This window comes from Molothrus ater, chromosome 4, assembly GCF_012460135.2.
Source record: "Molothrus ater isolate BHLD 08-10-18 breed brown headed cowbird chromosome 4, BPBGC_Mater_1.1, whole genome shotgun sequence".
Lineage (NCBI taxonomy): Eukaryota > Metazoa > Chordata > Aves > Passeriformes > Icteridae > Molothrus > Molothrus ater.
This window is the reverse complement of record NC_050481.2, coordinates 57,584,784-57,604,452: the sequence shown is the minus strand read 5'-3', so window position 1 is coordinate 57,604,452 and position 19,669 is coordinate 57,584,784. Positions and strand designations below refer to the sequence as shown.

The following is a 19,669-nucleotide window of genomic DNA, read 5'->3' as shown; positions in this document are numbered from 1 at the left end:
ATATATATATTCCTGCATATATTCCTTTCATATTGTCCAGCGTGATGGTCATTTCAACCTAACAGTGGAGATGAATCACTTCCACAGAATCACAGGATAGTGTGGGATGGAAGGGACCTTTAAAAGTCATCTAGTTCCAACCACCTTGCAATAATCAGGCACATCTTCAACTAGATAAGGTTGCTCAGAAACCCCTTTCAGCCTAACCCCAAATGTGTCCAGGGATGAGTCTTGCACCACCTTTCTGGGCAACCTGTTCCACTATCTCCCATCTTCATTTGCCCATTATTGCTTTCAGTACAGCCCAGTTAGCAATGCACTGGGTATCTAGGAGGACACTGCTCCATACAGCAATTTCACACACTGCACACTTTGAGGACCAGCTGATGATCTGAATGAACTTTGACAGTTTTGATGGCCAGGTATAGCAAGCAACCACTGGGTGTTTGCACTGTCAGGTTCTGGCTCATGTAATAAAACATCTTGACAGGGATGAGCCAGATACCATATGCACTGCTGGACTTAACAAGGAGCCCAAAATGCAGTCTTATAAAACAACATGTGATGTAAGTGTGGAGAAGGAACAGTAATGCAGTGGATCATAAGGAGAAGGGTATTTCCCTCTGTAAAGGGTCCCTCTGTGAAAGCTTAGCAAGTGCTAGCAGAGAAGTGCTAAATTAAATGTGTTTTGGGTTCACCTGGGAAAGCAAAGTTAATCAGATTCTCATCTAACCTGCCACAGTCTACGTTACTGGTTTAACTACTCCTAAACTGGATTACTGTAATGCTCTTTACAAGCACATCTGATTACTCAGATGCTTAGGGGACTCAGAATAGAGGTGAGGGCTGTTTACTTGTGGTGAACATATAAAGAGGTTTGGTAATGTAGGAGATGAGCAGAGCTATTTGATTACTCCATTTTGTTACATGTACTAGTAGAACAAAAATTAGTCAGAATTCCCTAGAATGAAGTTTACCATTCCACCAAGAACACATGACAGCACAGACCAAGACCACAGTAAAAGAACTTCTCCTGCCAGGGCAACTGGCTGCCACCAGCATATAATAGCCTTCCAGAGATTTGTGAGTACACTGGTAATCTGTAGAATTTAGACTGAGACCTACACTTGGAACACTGTGTTCCCACAGAAGTCTGCACACAGTGGTCCATGAACCTTAAAAGAACTTGCAAAGTCTTGGCTTGACTGCTGAAAGACAGAACAACTATGACCAGTGACTTTTAAATGCTGGAAGAGTGACTAATTAGAATCAAACTTTATTTCATTAATGCCCTATTTCTTTAATTACAGAACCTGAGGACTACATAATTAAAAAAAAAACTCTAGAAACTGAATCATACTTAAATGCTGCAAAGAGCTACTGCTGCAGAAATTAGGGAGCCCCATTTTTCTAATGCCAAAGCTGAAAGCACTCCAGGACTCCAGGCATTGAAATGGAGAAACGAGTCAGAAGAATGGACACAGCTGGACAAAACAGCCTTAGGACAATAAGAACTTAGTGGCAAGATGTAACTCAAACATTAAACTCTTCTTGCTGAGTTCAGTGTGATTCACAACCAAATTTGTTTTAGACAAATGAAATCAGCCATTAGAAGGGATGTACATTGACAGATTTGTTTTCAGCTGCAGCTGAGGGTTCCAGCACTGTGAAAAACATAAGAGATCCTAAACATTAGTATGCAAACCAAAAACTGAAGTGAAGCTAACAGTAAGCAAACACAAAATAGATCTGGAAGTATATGCAAATTCATGGTTTCTGGTCATAAAAACTGTACCATGTTACTGGTGTGCAACAGCAGTCAGACTTAAACCCAACTACTTCACCATAGCTGCTCTACTTTTCTAGTCTTGCTCTACTAAAAAGATAGAACAGCACCTGCTGAAAATACAAAAATTGCAACCAATGTGCCTACCAAACAAGCCCTCCACAAAGACATTCCAATGAAGCTGGGTTGTGTCTAAGGGGTCCCATTAGGCTTAGTGTTGATAGGAAAAAAAAAATCTGAATATAAGCTGCAGGTAAAAGTAAAGCCCTTATTCATCAGCAGATGACAAAGTTGTATCTTTATTATTCATAGATGGCTAAATTCCATGCTGTTGGCTCCATTTTTTTTTCCGACAGGTTTTCCAATCTCTGAGCCCAGAGTACAACGCCCTCCCCAAAAACAATCACTGAAAAGCTGGTGGGCAAAGAAAATTATGAAATTATTCTGAACACGCTTACAGATCAGTAAACTTTGTGCAGCAGTTAGTAATACAGTCTGTAAATGTGCAGATGAACAGCTTCAGGTATGGATTGATTTAAATGCAACAGCTACTGCTTTCCCTAGTTACTTTAGAAATGCCAAATGATACAGAAACAGCTGCAGTAGGAATCCTGCTGCCCACAGAATGGAATAACCCATCAGTTTCACACTGAACAGCCCTATCACAATGAAGTTTGATTGAAAATGCAAGGAACAAAAGCCAGACAAAACTGCAGGGAATTCATTTATAAAGGCTACCTTCCATAAAGCCATAAACTTCTGTTGAGAAATAACATCATCTCAGATGTAAGAAGTCAGACCCTCACAGCCTCACTGCCCCTGTGCACTCCTCTCTACAGGAATAACTGCTGACCCAAAGGCATGCAATGATGCTTCAGAGAACTAAGCAGAGCTTATAGGCTCACAGATTCCAGCAGGCAATAAAAAGAAGGAAATAAACAGGAAGAGGATCAGACAACTTTACAGAATGATCCAAAAATATTGTTTAAATTTAAATAATTTCTTGAGGATACTATGAAACAGCCAAGCTTTAATAAAGTGGTGGACTCACACACAGATTTGGGCATTGTAAACTAATACAAAGATGTTATGGTGTATTTTATAGGGACAAGATGAAAACCACAAATTTCTGAGGACAAATTATGTCCGGTCTTACTGACAGAAGTATAAAGAGAGGAAAAGTAGCAAGCAATCAGATGTAAAGGGAACAGGATTCTAACTGGTCTTTGAAGACATCTTTAAACTCAACATAATGCAGGAAAGAGAGTCAGTGAAGGATTTTTACAAAAAGAACCTTGAAATTTTCAGGTGGAAATGAAAGACAACAGAAAATAGATTTTTAAATGCTGTAGTCTAGACAGAATGCAAGGAAGTAACAAAAAGCAAGTGTCTCAAAAAAAAAAAAAAGCAGTGTCGAAAAAGTGCATAATGGGCAAAAATTATGGAAACAAGGTAAGTTTAATACTTTCACTTCTAATATTACAATCCAATTCAAGTGCATCATCTTGTATTGATTTCAATGGATTGAATACCTAAATATCAGTACAGATTTACTTGCAATACCAAAGTTCTGACATCTGATATCCAGGCTGGGACTGCATCTCAATCCAGATGCAAATTATTGAGCTGGACACCATGAACTACCAGGTAATACAATTTTGGTTTACACACAATTAGATGTACAGGCCTTTGAACCCGGTTATCATCTTTTTCCCTTGCTTTCTGTTGCACTTACCTGTTTTAAATTCACACACGGAATACCAGTCACACCATGGCTCCCACCTCTAATGCTAGGAATGTTACTGGACTTAATAGACTGAATTCCAGTGTGGTAAACACTGAAAAGACTTGCACCATGAACAGACTTTATGCATTTATACAGATCCTTCTCCAGTTTAGATCCATCCCTAAGTTACTGACTCAAGCAAAACCAGAGAAAAAACTGAATTACCTTTTCCATAAGGATATGTGATGGTAGAATCAGCAATATCCTATACCAAAACTAGTGCAATAGCAGAGGTTTGCATGGCAAAACACACATCATTGGTTTCCTAAAAATCTCTGCTTTGGTACCAACCTAATGAAGCTTCTGTCTGAGGTTATGACCATACAGAAAACATACAATTGCATGGTTTACAGTGGAAATATGGACAGGGTAAGTGTGTAATAGCCGCTATAAAGAGACTTAGTTTAGCATGACTAATAGGAGTAGAAAGTAAGTAAAGAGATACAGGCACTAAAAATGCTTTCCTATGTAATACAGAACTGTACTAGTGTTACCAAAAAAAACCAAACAAACAAACAAAAAGGCAAAACCGATTTAACAGTCATAGTTTTGTAATTAATCTGTAAAACCCAGAGCTACACAGACATTAAAAACAGATCAGTTTTGGTGGTTCTTTTTCTTTTTAAAAGTCCCTACACCAAGCATCACTCCCCAGAAAAGCATCACATCTTCCTAGAAAGACATTACCGTTAATGTTGTCACAGTAGTAAAAGTGTTCATCTTTCAGAGAGGGGCATGCAGAAACCAGCTCCTGCAGGCCTGCCCCCGTTACAGTGAGACAGCCCGAGAGGTTCAGGTGCTCCAGATGCGGCAGTCCTCCTCCCAGAGTCAGCGCCCTGCGGGCACACACAAGAGAGCGTTAGGAGCCCGCCCGCAAGCACTGACAAGGCCCCATTGCACCATCACAGAGCTGCTGCACCTCCTGCAGCAGACACACCCCTAAGGAACCACTGAGCTTTAAACCTGGCACTTCTGTACTCTCTTTTAAAGGGGGATCACCCCTGAGCCACACAACAGACCTGAGCAGATTTCTACAGAAGCAAGAGTTTAGTGGGAAACCACTTTTTTCATGGATGACACCAGACATGACCGACTATTTCAAAGAACTACAAAGCCATTCTTCTTCAAAATACCAATTATTTTGTCAGCTCTTCCAAGGTGATGTATACTCCTCATCTCACACTAAAACATGACACTCCCAAGTTTGGTGCATTATGCTTCCCAAAGTTTGACCCTCTTTTTTGTTAAACTTATTTTGGAATCCCAATTTGTGTTTTCCTAAGACTGACAGCAGAGCCTCTCTCTGCCAACACACCATCCATCTTATTGTTCAAATGTAATTCTCTAGCTTTCTCTGAGTGCAAGAGAATTTGGCTGCTGATTCAACAGGCACATAGATGTACCACACCTGAGCAATCACTCCATGTGAACCTGCTCTCTGCGAGCCCAGAGCAGACAGCCCAAGCTCAAGCAGAAACAAGCTCACTCAACCTGGAAAAAAAAACACCAGGCTTGAATCACCAAACTGCAGATTCAAGCCAGGATTTAAAACTGAAGATGCCTTCAGAGCATTGCTGTACAAGCTTCTCCTGTCAGCAGGGAGAAGTAGAACTGCAGGCCACAAAAGCAGCTATCAGGTAACAACTTACATGAAGTAAATAGACTGGCATGTGTTTGTATTAGGGGGTTTCACTCTCTTCCCCCAGGAACTCCAAGTACTCTTGTGACTACAAGAAGCACTTGTTGCAACACACTCTCTGCTCCTAAATACTTTTACCCAAAAAGCACCAATGGGAAACCAGCAAAGCAATTAAACCCTTGTTGTGACTCAGTGACCAAATCTCCCTTTGCTCCCACACTACTGAGTCATGAAAAACCAGACCAGTAACCTGTAAAATACACGCAGCACAACCTAATCAGCACCTAACAAAATTTGTCAGGACAAGTCCACTGCAACACTTGAAGAGAAACAAGCTCCAACACAAAGCCCAGATATCTGAAGCATACCCTGAGGAAGGGTAACTCTGCTGAGTGAGTGTTAGAAGAATCACAGGAGACATCTGAATAGCTGGTACTTGTGAACATCAAATGGGGACAAAATCTCAGGAGAGACAAATTGATGCCAGCAGCACCTCACACTACTCCTCAGTTTACTAGAGCAAACAGCACAGAAATACATGAATTCTTCCCACTTCAAGAAGCTTTAATTAGCCCTAAGTGCTGCAGCACACCTGAGCAGGAGGCTGCAAGTACCCCAGCCTAATCCCATTTTCACTACAAAGCAGTAACTACATTTTCCTGACAATACAAACTATCAGTGGTAATAGCAAAGAGAAAATTCTGTAAATCATGAAGCCATCTCCATGTTCAAGTCAAACATTTTTTCTCCTACTTTAACTGTTATATGAGGCTGTATTGAACATGTAGTTCTGCACATACAGAATTATCATAGAATCATTTGGGTTGGAAAAGACTCTTGGGATAATCACATCCAACTGTTAACCCAGCACTGCCAAATCCACCACTAACAGCACCAAGTGTCACAGCCTTTGAATACCTCCAGGTACGCCACTTCCCATGGCAGCCTCTTCCAATGCCTGAAAACTCTTTCAGTGAAGAATTTTTTTCCTAATGGCCAATCTAAACATCCTCTGGTGCAACTTGAGGCCATTTTCTCTTGCTACTTGAGAGAAGAGACCCCACCTGGCTACAGCCTCCTTTCAGGTGGTTGTGAAGAACAGGAAGATCACCCCTGAGTCTCTTTTCCTCCAGGCTGAGCCCCCCCAGCCACTCCTTAGCAGACCTATGTTCCAGACCCTTCCCCAGCTCCATTGCCCTTCTCTGGGTATAGTCCAGCCCCTCAATGCCTTCCTTGCAGTGAGGGGCCCAAAAGTGAGCACAGGATCTGAGGTGTGGCCTCTCCAGTGCCAAGAATAAAGAGTCACTGCCCTGGTCCTGGGCACACTATTGCTGATACAGGCCAGGTGCCACCTGGGCACAGCTAACTGGTGTTCACTCACTGTCAAACAGCACCCCAGCTCCTTTCCTACCAGGCTGCTTTCCAGCCACTCTGCTCCAGCCTGTAGCACTGCCTGGGGTGCTTGTGACCAAGGGCAGGACCTGGTACTTCATCTCATTTAACAAACAACTGGCCTCAGCCCATTGATTCAGCCTGTCCCTAAACTATATTGTTATCCAGACAGGTTAACCGACATCTTCCTCCAGTTTTACAGAATTTCAAGCATACTGCAGGCATAATGAAAAAATTAGTGAATCAACACAATTTCTAAACAATAAAGCAACTAACAAATCTAAAAGCATTAATACTGTCTAGAAGAACAAATTCACAAAAATACTTGACTTCGGAAAACAGATATAAAAGATTTTACTGTTATCTCCAAAAGAAAAGCTGGAAAAAGTTTTCAAAGTCCAGTACTGTAACTATTTAAGAGGGAAAGACCACTTTAAACTTACCAGTTTCTTCAATAAAAATGTTTCTACTGAAATGATGCAGATTCATCCCAGAATAGCCCAACAAATAAAATCAGAAAAAATATCCTGCAGCAAAATAGTTTGACAACATCTCCTCACCTGAGAGCACGGTCTGTTATCTGGTAACAGCCTGACAGACTGAGAAACTGAAGAACTCGTGCAGTCTCTTCCTCTGTTTTTTCACTCCCAGAGTATGCAGAGTCTTTTTTCTCTGACTGTTTAGTCCTTATTGGTTTTCTACACAGTGCAGAGGACTCTGGAAGTGCTCGAATAGTTCTTAGTGCTGTCCCAGCACAACAAAACGAGTGACCGCAGTAAATCAAGTCAGTAGAAGCACAGTGCTGCTGCCACCCTCTAGTCCTTAACCCATAAATGTCTCTATTGTAGCACAATGCAGAACAATTAATATGGGATGTTGGTTCCATAAGACAAAATCCTTCAACATTCCTGTGTCTCCACTCTGCAGCATCTTCAATGTCAGCTAAATCATCTGCATCTAGCATCCACACATAAGCAGAACTGAAGTTTTCTGAGCTGTCAGGTTTAGTCCAGTGCTGCTCACCATTTCCTCCCTGAATGAGATTTTCATTGCTGATTTCATGCAAACCATTATACTTCTGGTTGGACTGCAAAGTAATCTCTCTGTTTTTCCACAAAGTCTTAGCGTTCCTGCTCCTGCAGCTTTTCAGAATACCTCTGGTATGATGAGTTGATATGATACCCAGTGCTCTGGAAATCCTCTCTACAGCCACATCTGTAATTTTTTCACATCCAGACAGATCAAGGTGGCGTAGGTTTTGACAATACCCAACTGAAGACCAACTGAAATCGAGGGGGGAAAAAAAGAAGTGATTTGGTTGAGTGGTGGTGGTTGAGTTTTTTGAAGTTTTGCTCAGAAATAGCTGTTAAGGCTAAAAGTATGAAAAAACACTTCACAAGTAAAGTACTTCTATTAATTCAGATTATATATATATATATATTCACATCATAATATACAAAGAAGCTACCCCAGACAGATTAGATTTGATACTCTAAGTGCTCTGTATATGCCTAGAAAAATTATGTCTAGAGAAACATGAAATCATTCATGAATCAGTAACAACTTGTATTTCTCCATGTACTGAGACTTTAAAGAAGACCAAAGTTGCTATATACTGAATGAATGTTTGAATAATAGATCAGACTGCAAGCACCAAATACACACAATAACAATTTCGAAAAACAAGGGCATTATACTCACCAGAAGCTACCAAGAGACATCTGAGTTACTAAACGTCAAAGTTACTTCTCAAAAGGCTGAAAATACTGAGCTAGCAAATTTCATCCCCAAAATTTCACCCCCCAAAAAATACATCTGAGATTCCATACTCAGTTTGAAGTATTGTAACAGCTGTAATTTCTAGAATTTTGAGTTTCTCAAGCTTGGCTGAAATGCCAGTGTACTCAGATCATACGTCCTCCTGTCCTTTCCCATTTCTCCTAGGAATACTAGATGGATTCCTGAAACTGAACCGGTGCTTCTAATTATTCCATCATTAATTAAAAATCAGACTTTTTCATTTTAACAAAAGCTTACTCCCTTAGTCTTACCTTTTTCAAGTGGAATAGAAATTTTATCTACAGTAATATTTTACATTATTAGCTATAATTGTATGAAAGTGATTTAACTGACCTTTACCTATCTATAGTTAATGTTACTATCATTTACTTCTTTAAGTATATATAAGTATACATTTAAGTATAGGTAAATTTATATTCAATTTTAATTTATATAAATAATTTAATTTATCTGATTTTACTCTAAATTTATTTCTGTAAGTGATTATTTATATTTAGAGCAAGCCAAACTCATTTTCTGAGTTACAAACTGGAGTGTTGTAAATACAGATATATGATGAGTGACAAATAAGGTAAATTTCACTAAATATTGACTTCTGAGCCCTGAAGTCAAACAGCACCCCAGGTCCTTTCCTACCAGGCTGCTTTCCAGCCACTCTGCTCCAGCCTGTAGCACTGCCTGGGGTGGTTGTGACCAAGGGCAGGAAATGAGCCCTGAAAATTCTATGAAGCTTTTATTTCAAATAAAACTTCTTATACAAGCTGCAGGGTGTTGTTCCCATGCTGGTAAGATTTTGTGTGGTGTTCACACAACCTGAGAGCATTACATGATGTAAATGCAGAACACAAATACCTGATAAGTGTCAATACCACAGTAAGACCACTGGTGGAGGTTCTGCATCCATACGCCATCCCACTGACAATGACATTTCTGCAAACCTCAGTAACACTCAGGAATCCACAGACAATACACCTAAGCCTTAGAGCTTTGCCTATCATTTGACTGGAGTGTCTGAAATAGCAGTATTCCACACCCTAGCAGCTGTAGCAGGCCAAGAGAACTTCCTTAACTGAGCAACTCCATAAAAATCTATGGACAAGTTCTAAATACTAGAGCAAAACCACAACTATTATTATGGCTAGGTACAGAGGTAAAAAGCATCCAGTAGTGAAGACAGAATTTTAAATGGCCACTACAAAGTTACATGTTTTACTTGGTATTTTAGTGATTTGTTACCCTGTTTTAGTTCTTAGTCACAAGTCACATGGGAGTTACTACTTTGATTTCTCTTTTTTTCTTTCATTCTTGGCAATGGACTAAGAAATGTTTGAATGTTTCTGCCCCACATTCAAAAACCTGGATTATAAGTTTTTTTTAAAGGAAACAACAATTATCTAACCTTTCAAATACAGAGTCAGAAATATCGGTTTGAGTGAGATCCAAATATTCCAAGTTGGGGCAAAGCTCCAAGATCTGTCTAACCTGAAAAAAGAAAGGAAAATAATCAGTAAAGATACAAGCCACTAAGGCTGCACACAGTGTCTGGAGACAGCTTACAAATCAGCATTGTTTTGGACTGCAACCCACTTACACTCCCCAAGCACGTCAGTTATTAATTAAAGACTGCATAGCCACAATTATTATTGTTGCACAATTTAAAGTTTCAAATCACACACCATTTTGCTGGACACTGCAGAACTGTAGGCCAATACCAGTGTCTTCACTGAGGAGCCTACAAGTGGGAGGACATGATGAATTAGGCCATGAAGTAAACGTTTTTCCATTTGTGCTATATTAATGGCAAGTGAATCTTCAGCTGCTTCTTCTGCAAAATAAACCCAGAGAGAAAGAATTAAAATCATTAAAGGACTTGGAGAAATATTTACTACAGGTTATGTACTGCTCAGGGCAGCTATTTCCAACAACTTGCTTTAGATATCAAAATACTATCTCACAGGGCATTTCATCTATCTAGATAGATAGATTTATCTATAGCTGTAATTTAACAGCTTAGGACAAATTTTAAATCAAGCCTAGAGTGCATCAGGATGCAAGATGATTCATTCAAATTTTCTGAAGAGATGAAGCCTAGCCTGTACCTTCAGACACATCCCCATAACTCTTCTACCTCCTCTCATGTTTGTTCTTTCCTAGACAAATTAATTCCAGTCATTAAAATCAGATGCCTGCTTCTCTCCTACCAACCTCCATTTCCCCTTTTTTCCACTCAGCTTGTTTCTTACAGCTATGTCATCTTCACCAAAATCAATTTTACCTACCAGATTCATCTATGTCAGCATCTTCATCCCATTCCTGGAAAGCACGACTTTCATCTTTTCTGTTTTTCACCCATTCCTCATCAGGTTCAGTCTCAGTATCTGCTGCAGGACCACTGTACCAATCACCTACTCACCACCACCCCCCAAAAAGAAGGAAAAAAAAGTTAATAAAAATTTCTCACTGCAGCATAAATCAGCACTGAAAGCTTCTCAGTATACTGTGACCTGATTTAAGAGACGTAAATGAATTTCGAATTCATCTCAACTAAGACTGGACTAAACCTTAAAATAATTCTTTGTTTGATCTTTATCCTTAAGCTTCAAAAGATTCTTCAAAAGATTCAACAGTTCAATCTTCAAAAGATTCTTAGAACAGTTTCAGTACCATCCCGGAACTCACAGCTTATTCTGCCTGTCTGAGACACACACGCCTGCTATCCTCACTTGCTTAGTAGGGACAAATATGATCACAAAAATAAGAGAAACAATCATGTAATATTTGGACTGTGTAGGTGCTCAAGTTCCTTCTGGTATATAAATTATTCATCAGCTTTTAGTTTAACACTTGGTTGAAGAGATCTCTCTTTTCCTCTGGAATATCACAAATATACAGTTAACCAGCCTGGTTTTAGTCCCCGCACGTGAGAACTCCAAGATCACAAAAAAACAAATTCAGAAAGTATCCTACTTAAAACAGCTACAGAATATTTGTAACATTCATATGACTCAAATCAATACACAGTCATTTTTAGAACATCTGGATGAACATGAAGATCAGCAACAGCTCTGCTGTTTTAGCTGGTGGAGCACCCCTTCCCTCTTGAGGTTACTGCACAGGCATTAATTTACTTCAGGTTTGGACATATGGCAGCGCTGGGCTCAGGATAAGCAGCTCTGCTGCCTCCCTCAATGTACACATACTGAAAAACAAACCACCTTATTGAACTGTCTCACAGGGGGGAACCCTACTCTTCCTAAAGCAAGAGCAACTCCTGTTGAGTCATAGCTAAAAGAACAATGTTTCTTCTATGAATAACACGATGACAATGAAATCCTAATTGACTGTCAACCATGAAGTTTTGGTAACATTTCTCATCATCTTTAATCCACCTATCTTCATATTGCATAAGAAGCCTCAGAGGCCTTCTGTGTACTAGGAGGGGAAAAAAAGTAAAAAATTTGACTAAGCCTACATAAAAATACAATTCTTTTCCCTTCCCTGTGGCAGTAAATCCCATCTGAGAAGCTTCCACCCAGTTAGAGCACTTGTGTACAAACAACTGTAGTAGTACAAACAGCACATCATGAGAGCAGCTTCCTGTTGCGCCAAGCCAGGTTTAGAAGCGCTCACTTTACCAGTTGCCTATTATCTTTTTTTTGTTGTGTGTGTGTGCAGCACTGAATTATCAAGACAACTATACTTCAAAAGCAAACTTAAGAATTTGAATTTTGGAGCCTCTCTACTCAGTCCTTGGAAGCTCATGAAACAAACTATTGCTTTCAGGAAGATTTACCACCCCCCCCCCAAAAAAAAAGAAAGAAAGAAAAATTCAGACCAAGAAGTTATTTAGTTCCTCTCTGCCTTGTACAAATTTTAGAAGCCATAAAGAATTTACTTTTTATGTATCTCTAAAGCTAAGTTATATAAACATAACTTTTTCTCTTAAAATCTCAAAGGCATACAAAAGACTTATTAAGCAGCACAGACTTTCTCCTTTTACTGAACTACACTGACGTGACAGCACTGTGAAGCCTGCAGTTCCATACTCCAGTGATTCTTTAATACTCACATAAATATGGACATAAGGCTACAAATACATTCTGATGACTTGTAACTGGCCTCACTGGAATACAGAGTATTTTGTCTATTTGAACAGGTACTTTTGCAAAGGTCACACTTCTCAATAGTAAATTCTAATTAACAGAAGAGTTTGAGGGGAAAATTTAAAAAAAAACACTTACTGCAGTAGAAATTACTGAAATAATACACCTAAAGAATCAATACTAAAATTAAACATTCATTCAGTTTTCTTTGAAGCTTAACTAAATTGCGAGGAAACATTAGAACTCCACTTATTTTGAACTTCCTTTCAGCAGTTATGTATTTCATTTCTACCTAGTAACCTAAGAAAATAATTTTACTGATATAAGTGTAACAGCAGCATTTATAATTCAAAACTCCTTTGATTATTTAATAATTCAGATGTTGTATTAGTGAACATATTATTAGCACTCATACAAGCAAAAAAGGGGGATTTTACCTCAATAAAACTAGGTAAGCTGGATATGAAATGTGCTCAGGAGTTTTAACCAAGACAACTTCTAGTTTCTTAATTCTACAAGATTGATGTATGTTTTGGGGATTTTTAACATTCAATCAAGTTTCAGGACACTATCCTTGTCAGAAAGAACCACCTCACATGCTCAGCTGTCAGCCTGTACTAAAATGCTCTTTTTTACAGGCCCAAAAATTCTGATAATGGATGTGCTTTCAAAGGAGTTAAATGGAACTTACCTCTGGCCCAGCGAACAGGGTAAAGATGTTTCCACAGAGATCCAGTTTTAGCCAACTGTGACCATTCAGTGCTTACTTGACTACACTGACATAACTCTTGGGGGTTAAGGTAACTGAAAATGGTCACCATTACTTCAGGAGGGAGATTAGTAATATTTGTGGTGTGCCCTGTTACTTCGGTTTCTGAAATACAGAAAGCATGTGTTAATTGAAGCACAGCCTCACAGCCTTAATAACAGCAGTGCAACTCACATTCTGACTTGAAAAATCAAAAAATATGTCTGAAAAAATTTTAACAACTGTTAAAGATAGGTATTGGTTTGGCTTTAAAAAGCTTTCACTGTAATGAAACACCTTGAACAACAACAAACCAGCTCAGTTTTTTGTTTGCCACTTTCTCATCTGGCTCACTCATTCAAAAAAAAAAGTAAATTAATGCTACTCAACCACAGAAAGATGAAAGCCATACCTGCTATAAATGAAATGCTTTAAGAAAAATGCCTTCTGTTGCAGGTGGTATCTGTACCTGGTCTGCCACATTCCCAGGAAACAGTACTAGCACGCAGAACCTACCAGCTGGGACCACTCTCGCTGGAAGCACTCAGCCTCTTGACTGGGACACAGAAAAGTTCATGCTCAACTCTTGGCACCTGTCTTGAACTTTATTTCTAGCTTTAGCAGCTAGCATTGACAATTTTAACTTCTGAATGATGATGAGCCATTCAGGCTGTAAAATAATAAATACTAAGTACTAAGATGAGATAATGCTAAGTATTAGGTGAGAGACGAAAATTTGACCACTGTAATTAATACTTCAATGGACAGCAGTAGGAACTATTTCCAACAGCTCTCCCTGATCACCATACTGCAAAGAAAGCTGCACACTATATAAAATAACAAATTCAGAGCTTTGGTTAGTGAGGCCTTTGGCTGTTTTAAGAGATTTTTAATGGCTATTTTCAGAAAAATTTGCTTGAAAAACTCCTAAAGGAGTTTTTAGGAGTCCTTCGAAACAGCAGGCTTTACTAATAGTGGGGTTTTACTTCTAAAGTGCCTAGAACTTTTACAGAGAAAGAAGCATTAGATTTTTGTTTTGCAAAGAAGCTTCAAAAGTGAGCATAATGTAAACTTTATCACGTCATAAGCTATTGCTACTTCAAAAAATATAATTAAATACAGTTTCAGTTATGAATCAATGTATTTATTTGTACAACTAGCATGTTGCTGCATGAATTAGAGAATTTTGCAGGAAAATGCAGTTAAGCTCGCACAGGACTGCAAGCTATTTTACTTTCTTCCCTTTCTTAAAAAATAACGAAAAATACATATTCTCCTCTCCCAAAGCCTGAAACACAATGATTGCAGAATTACTGTTGTCCCAAAAACAGCTATTCCAGCTAGATTTAACAGCAAGTAATGCCACAAAGCTACGTCTGTCACATTCATCTGTTAAGACTCAATAGTATTTCACAGAATGGACCATGATCTTTTCTGAAGGCTTCACCTGGAGGGCAGAAAACGACCAGTTGAGTAGTTCAGAGAAGTCAAGTTTTATCAAGAAAATCTGATACAGAGTAATTAGTCAAGTTTCTCTAATGAGAGCAGCACATTTTATCAACATCACAAACTCAGTCCTTGAGAGCTCACTCCATGTATAAGACTCACACCAGCCTTACACTTTCGGTACATTAACTCCCCTTCCTTGAAGCATCAATTCTTTTTTGTTAAGAGAGAAAACTCTAAATACTGACAACTTAGGCTGATTCAGGAGTCATAAAATGAGCCTGAAGTCTACTTTAGTAGTTATTTATTCTAAGTTTCACCAGAAAAGGTAATTGGAGATAAATGCAAAGTAAGTACCCACTTTCAGAACACACATTTCCTCTGACTTATTCACATGCTGCACAGATTCATTCACTTGCATTACTCACAGATCCTTTCTCATTCCTGAGAGGCCCAGGAAAGTTAGGTAGAGGAGCTGGGAAGGTGAATGCTTTTAATCTGAAATATTGTCACTTGGATAACTATTCTGTGTTATTAAAACATCAACAGAAAAAGCTTACAAAGCTTACAAACCAAGAATGAAATGCAGACTCTGGAAATAAAAAATATAATTTCAATAGAAGCATGAAATTAAAAGTTAATTACATTTTCTATCTGTTTATTGTATCAAATATTAACATGGAGGGAAGAGAGAAGAAGACTGTTGAGAACAGGTAAATAGTGAAGTGCTATCTACCTTATAACTTGCCAAGATGCCCATATCAAACAATTAAGTTTCTGAAGTTTCAAAACTGGTTTGCAGATATGCCCATTTTATAAGCACTACTCTTTCGGCCCATATGTAACTAGGTACATCACTAGGTGTGTTTTTTAGATAAAAACTGCAGTTTAAAAGTTACTTTAATTAGATACTTCACCTTGATCTGCCTTCTCATCCACAGAATACTTAAAGACCTTCTGAAGCTCTTCTGCTTGATTCCACTTACTGAGACCTCTGAATTCTGCAGCCTCTTTCTGTGAGCAGTGCTGTGCAATTACTTTCTTCTTAATATCTTTCAGCTCTTCATAAGTGAAGTATTCCATCAACATTGGCTGAAAAACCTAACACAAAGGAAAAAGGGAAAAAAAAAAATCTGGTGCTGACAGAAATAGTCAATAATGCTACACAGATCTACCTACACAGAATTTCCTGTTTCAAATTCTCTCAAAGTAAAACATGTTATTCATTAAGTGAACCTAAGGACAGGACCATGGAAGTTTTAAATTCTAACTCCCTACCTTCTGACAGAACATAGCACAGTATCAGGCAAGCTGTTTTAATTGTTTTCCCCACCAGAATAAGGAAGGGATTAAAGTTGCTTAACCTATATAACTTATCAAGGTACTCACATGGAAGGCAAAGTAAAAAGGAAGAAAAACATGAGAAAAGACTTCCCATGGACAGGCTTAGAAGATGCTTTCCCAGTTTTTGGATACCCATAAATCATCAGACTGGCAGTACTAGTCTGTGTTTCAAATATAGGTCAGAAGCTGCTTGGGAGTGTCAGTTTGAGTCATGAAGCACTGGTTTACAGGACATCTCTTCTCTCATTTAAGTTTTGCTACATATCCATTTAAACTACTTGCTGCAAACAATCCTAGCCCCAATGGACTTCTGTTATCAATTTTTTTAAGAATTAGAATTTCAGCATAAACTTCCTATATTCTCAGTTTCAGAACATGTCACTTTTCAGTCAGAGTACTGAACAATGACACCACAGTCTTGAATGTAAATTAGCATAGCAATAAAAACAGAGAACTGAAAAAACAACGAACTTCTGAGCCATTTGTCCCCATTCAGTTATTCCAAGCCCCAAGGAAGGTCTTCATCACATTTGAAGAAAATCTTTACCTACCTCCTCTTCCTCTTTCATATGAGGAAGGAAATCCCTGGTAAAGGCCTCCAATCTCTCCTTCAGCTGTTTCGCATAGTTTAGCTGTTCATATTCATTCTGAGAAGAAAGCAAAGACTTAAGGGTTACCCAATCTCATCCAGTCATCCAAGGATTGAACTGTCCAATAAAGCAGTGGTTCAAAGGAAAGCCCATTATGCCCTTCCCATGCATGCAGCAGGTTTGCCCTACTTCATGGTGAGAATGTGTTTACTTAATGACGCTGACACTGAGTACTGGCCTTTAACAGGCAGAGCAAAGGTCCCATTTATTGTCTTAGCATATATGAATTCATTTCTCTAATCCCATTTTTACTTAGGAGCAAGGACTGAAATCTGCCAATCTGCAATCTCACACAAAGTTCAAAGTAGTAGCAGACTAATTTAAGTATTTGCATGGTTTGTATATAAAGTGTTCTACGATAAAACAGCTCTACTTGATCTTTTAACTGAATACATTTTACCTTAGTTATTCTAAAATTCTAACTTCCAAATTATAATCAAAATTTATGGTCAGGCTTCCTGTACAGATTTTTACTTTGGAAATTGAAAGAACTCTTAAATAAAGATCTAACTGACTTGTAAACATTCAAGTTCATCCAACCTCATGTATAAATTTGTTAAGACTACTCTCTGAGTCACTGGTAAGAAGCTGATTCTGAAATCTGCCCAGTAATTGCAACATACTGAAGTTCCTCCTAACTCTTACTGTGAATGCTGTTTTTCTTTTTAAGCTTCTACAACATCAAGAAACCCTGACTATTACAGAGACAAGATTAGGCCATCAGTTTAAATTAAACTAACCACTAAAGAAATCTGGTTTTGCATACTTCAGAAATCAAGTAACAGAATAACACCAGCATCCTATCAGAGAAGGTCTAACACATAGCCAAGTGTTAAATTTCCTTCTTTCCTCCATTTCCTGATTTGTTAATGGACCCAAAGCAAAATTTAAGGTTTATTATGCATAGGGAAAAAAAAAATCATTGTAGGGTTCCCAAGCCAAAATGAGGCTCAGATGGTAAAACAGAGTCAATCAATTGCATATTTAGTATTTTTCTTACTGAAAATCTGTACCACACATACTAGAAATGTAATGTGGGATGTCAAACTGGACACTATAGTTCTTATGGAGCAGGAAGGAGGAGTTGAGTTGGGTACCCTTAGAGAAAGACATGGAAAAATTCAAGAAGAATTCTACTGGAGAAGAACTTCGAGTTAAGTCTCTATCAAAAAAGCCAGATGCAGAAATAACAGAGTTCTTTGATGACTGGACTACTAACAGGACTGCTGAGCCACAGATTAATGGAAGGAGTACATGAGCCACAGAATAAAACAATGCTGCTTTTTTTGTAAGTCTGGGAATCATCTCCATTTGTGACAACAATCACCAAAAAAAAGATCCTTAAGGTTTCCTAACTAATTAATAAAACCCCATTTTTTCTATAGCCAGGAACTTCTGAGCAGTTAGCCGAACAGTCTTTATATTTGAAACTTCCCTGCTATCTCTCCAAAACACCTCAAATTATACAGTGAAGACTGTCTGTCACAAAACACATCTCTGAAATTTTTTTACTAGAAACTCAGTAATTGTGGTAAATGGCAAAAAAATTTGTGTTTTGGACTAGAAATAAAAATTTCTTCTTCCTCATTAGTTTCATTCATAAAGAATATGAAGAGCCAAGGCAAACTAATCACAGAATGTTTTCCTCAGGTCACAAATCTCTCACAGCCTACTTACCTTGACGTTCTTTAGCCCTTTCTCAAACAGGCTAAGCATCTCTGAGAGTTTGTTGTCCGAGTGCACGTTGTACACAGTCCGGCTGCGCTGCTGAAGCAAACCAATGATACACTCATTTTCAATCTGCTCGTGCATCTTAAATTCCTTGAATGTAGCATAAAGAGATTGCAGCAGAGCCCGAAAATCATTGTTGTTGGAGAAGTTGGTCTTGGAAAGCTAGAAAAAAGAAAAGTTCATGAAAAAACAATGAAAATCATGTCAAACTCAAGATAAATCCTTAGAATAGGCATCAGCTCCAAGGAATTCATCACTTCCCTTACTTATAAAAGGTAAACACCATCAGTTTTAAACACAAAACGAAGCCATTAAAATCAAAGTTGTATTTAAGCACCATAAACTAAATCTTGTGAAATACTGAGGTAAACAAATGTAGAAAGATTTCCTGGCGGAAGTCAATGCAATCTCCCCAGCCCAGCAGATTACTGACAGGACCTTTCCCAATCCACATTTCTGTCCATACCAAAAAGCCATTAACATAGGCCCCTGAGCCCATCCTTAGGGATGTATTACCCATAAGGAATATTGAGTCCTACCAGTGAATACAAACTACATCAGCTGTTGGAGAAGGTTTCCAATGGAGCAAAACCCAACAAAACAAGACAGATCAAAATTCTAGGTAATACAGTAGTGCCATTTTTACATGTGTACAGTCATCATCAACAACAATACATTTAAAAACTGCATTTTCCTTCAGTGAACATAGAAAACCAGAAATTTTTCCATTCTTATGCTTTATTCCAAGCACAGCTTCAAGAATCATAGCCTACAGCAGTAGCAGGCTACAAGACCAAGCACTAAAAGTAGACTCCAATTCAGAAAACAAGCTACCATAATATTCACAAGTGGCTTACCTACAAAGAGTCTGGAATCTATGAGTTTTACAAGAAATGGGAATATGAGACATACATATTACTTACATCAAAATCAACTACAAATTGAGATATGCAAATTTTTTTTCATTAAAAACCCCCAAATGTACTTACTCATTGTGACATTGCATTGCCACTTCCTGGCAGGCACCAGCAAAATGCAACTGAAACATGCTGGACACCTGCCAAATCCTTATGCAACTCCAAGTCAGCTGTGCATACTGTACATTACATGCTGTACATATGAGCAAAATGACTCTCACTATGGAAAGACAAAGTTACTTAGCCCCAGAAGTGAGAGAAAATACAGTGAGGCTTAAGAGGGGTTTTTGGTTTTTCTCTTTTTTTTCCAATACACTTTAGACCAAC

At 38.5% G+C, this 19,669-nt stretch overlaps 1 protein-coding gene across 1 annotated transcript in view; it reads right to left on the bottom strand.

Moving 5' to 3' along the window:
* Nucleotides 1-19,669, bottom strand: part of FBXL5 (F-box and leucine rich repeat protein 5) — a 34,188-nt gene that overhangs the window by 4,029 nt on the left and 10,490 nt on the right. Inside the window, exons 2-10 of the mRNA XM_036382087.2 lie at nt 18,372-18,587; nt 16,596-16,691; nt 15,618-15,801; nt 13,198-13,380; nt 10,683-10,808; nt 10,080-10,228; nt 9,803-9,885; nt 7,164-7,886; nt 4,260-4,408 (exon numbers count right to left, since the gene is read on the bottom strand). Coding sequence (XP_036237980.2) covers nt 4,260-4,408; nt 7,164-7,886; nt 9,803-9,885; nt 10,080-10,228; nt 10,683-10,808; nt 13,198-13,380; nt 15,618-15,801; nt 16,596-16,691; nt 18,372-18,587 — 1,909 coding nt within the window. The remainder of the gene's footprint in view (nt 1-4,259; nt 4,409-7,163; nt 7,887-9,802; nt 9,886-10,079; nt 10,229-10,682; nt 10,809-13,197; nt 13,381-15,617; nt 15,802-16,595; nt 16,692-18,371; nt 18,588-19,669) is intronic.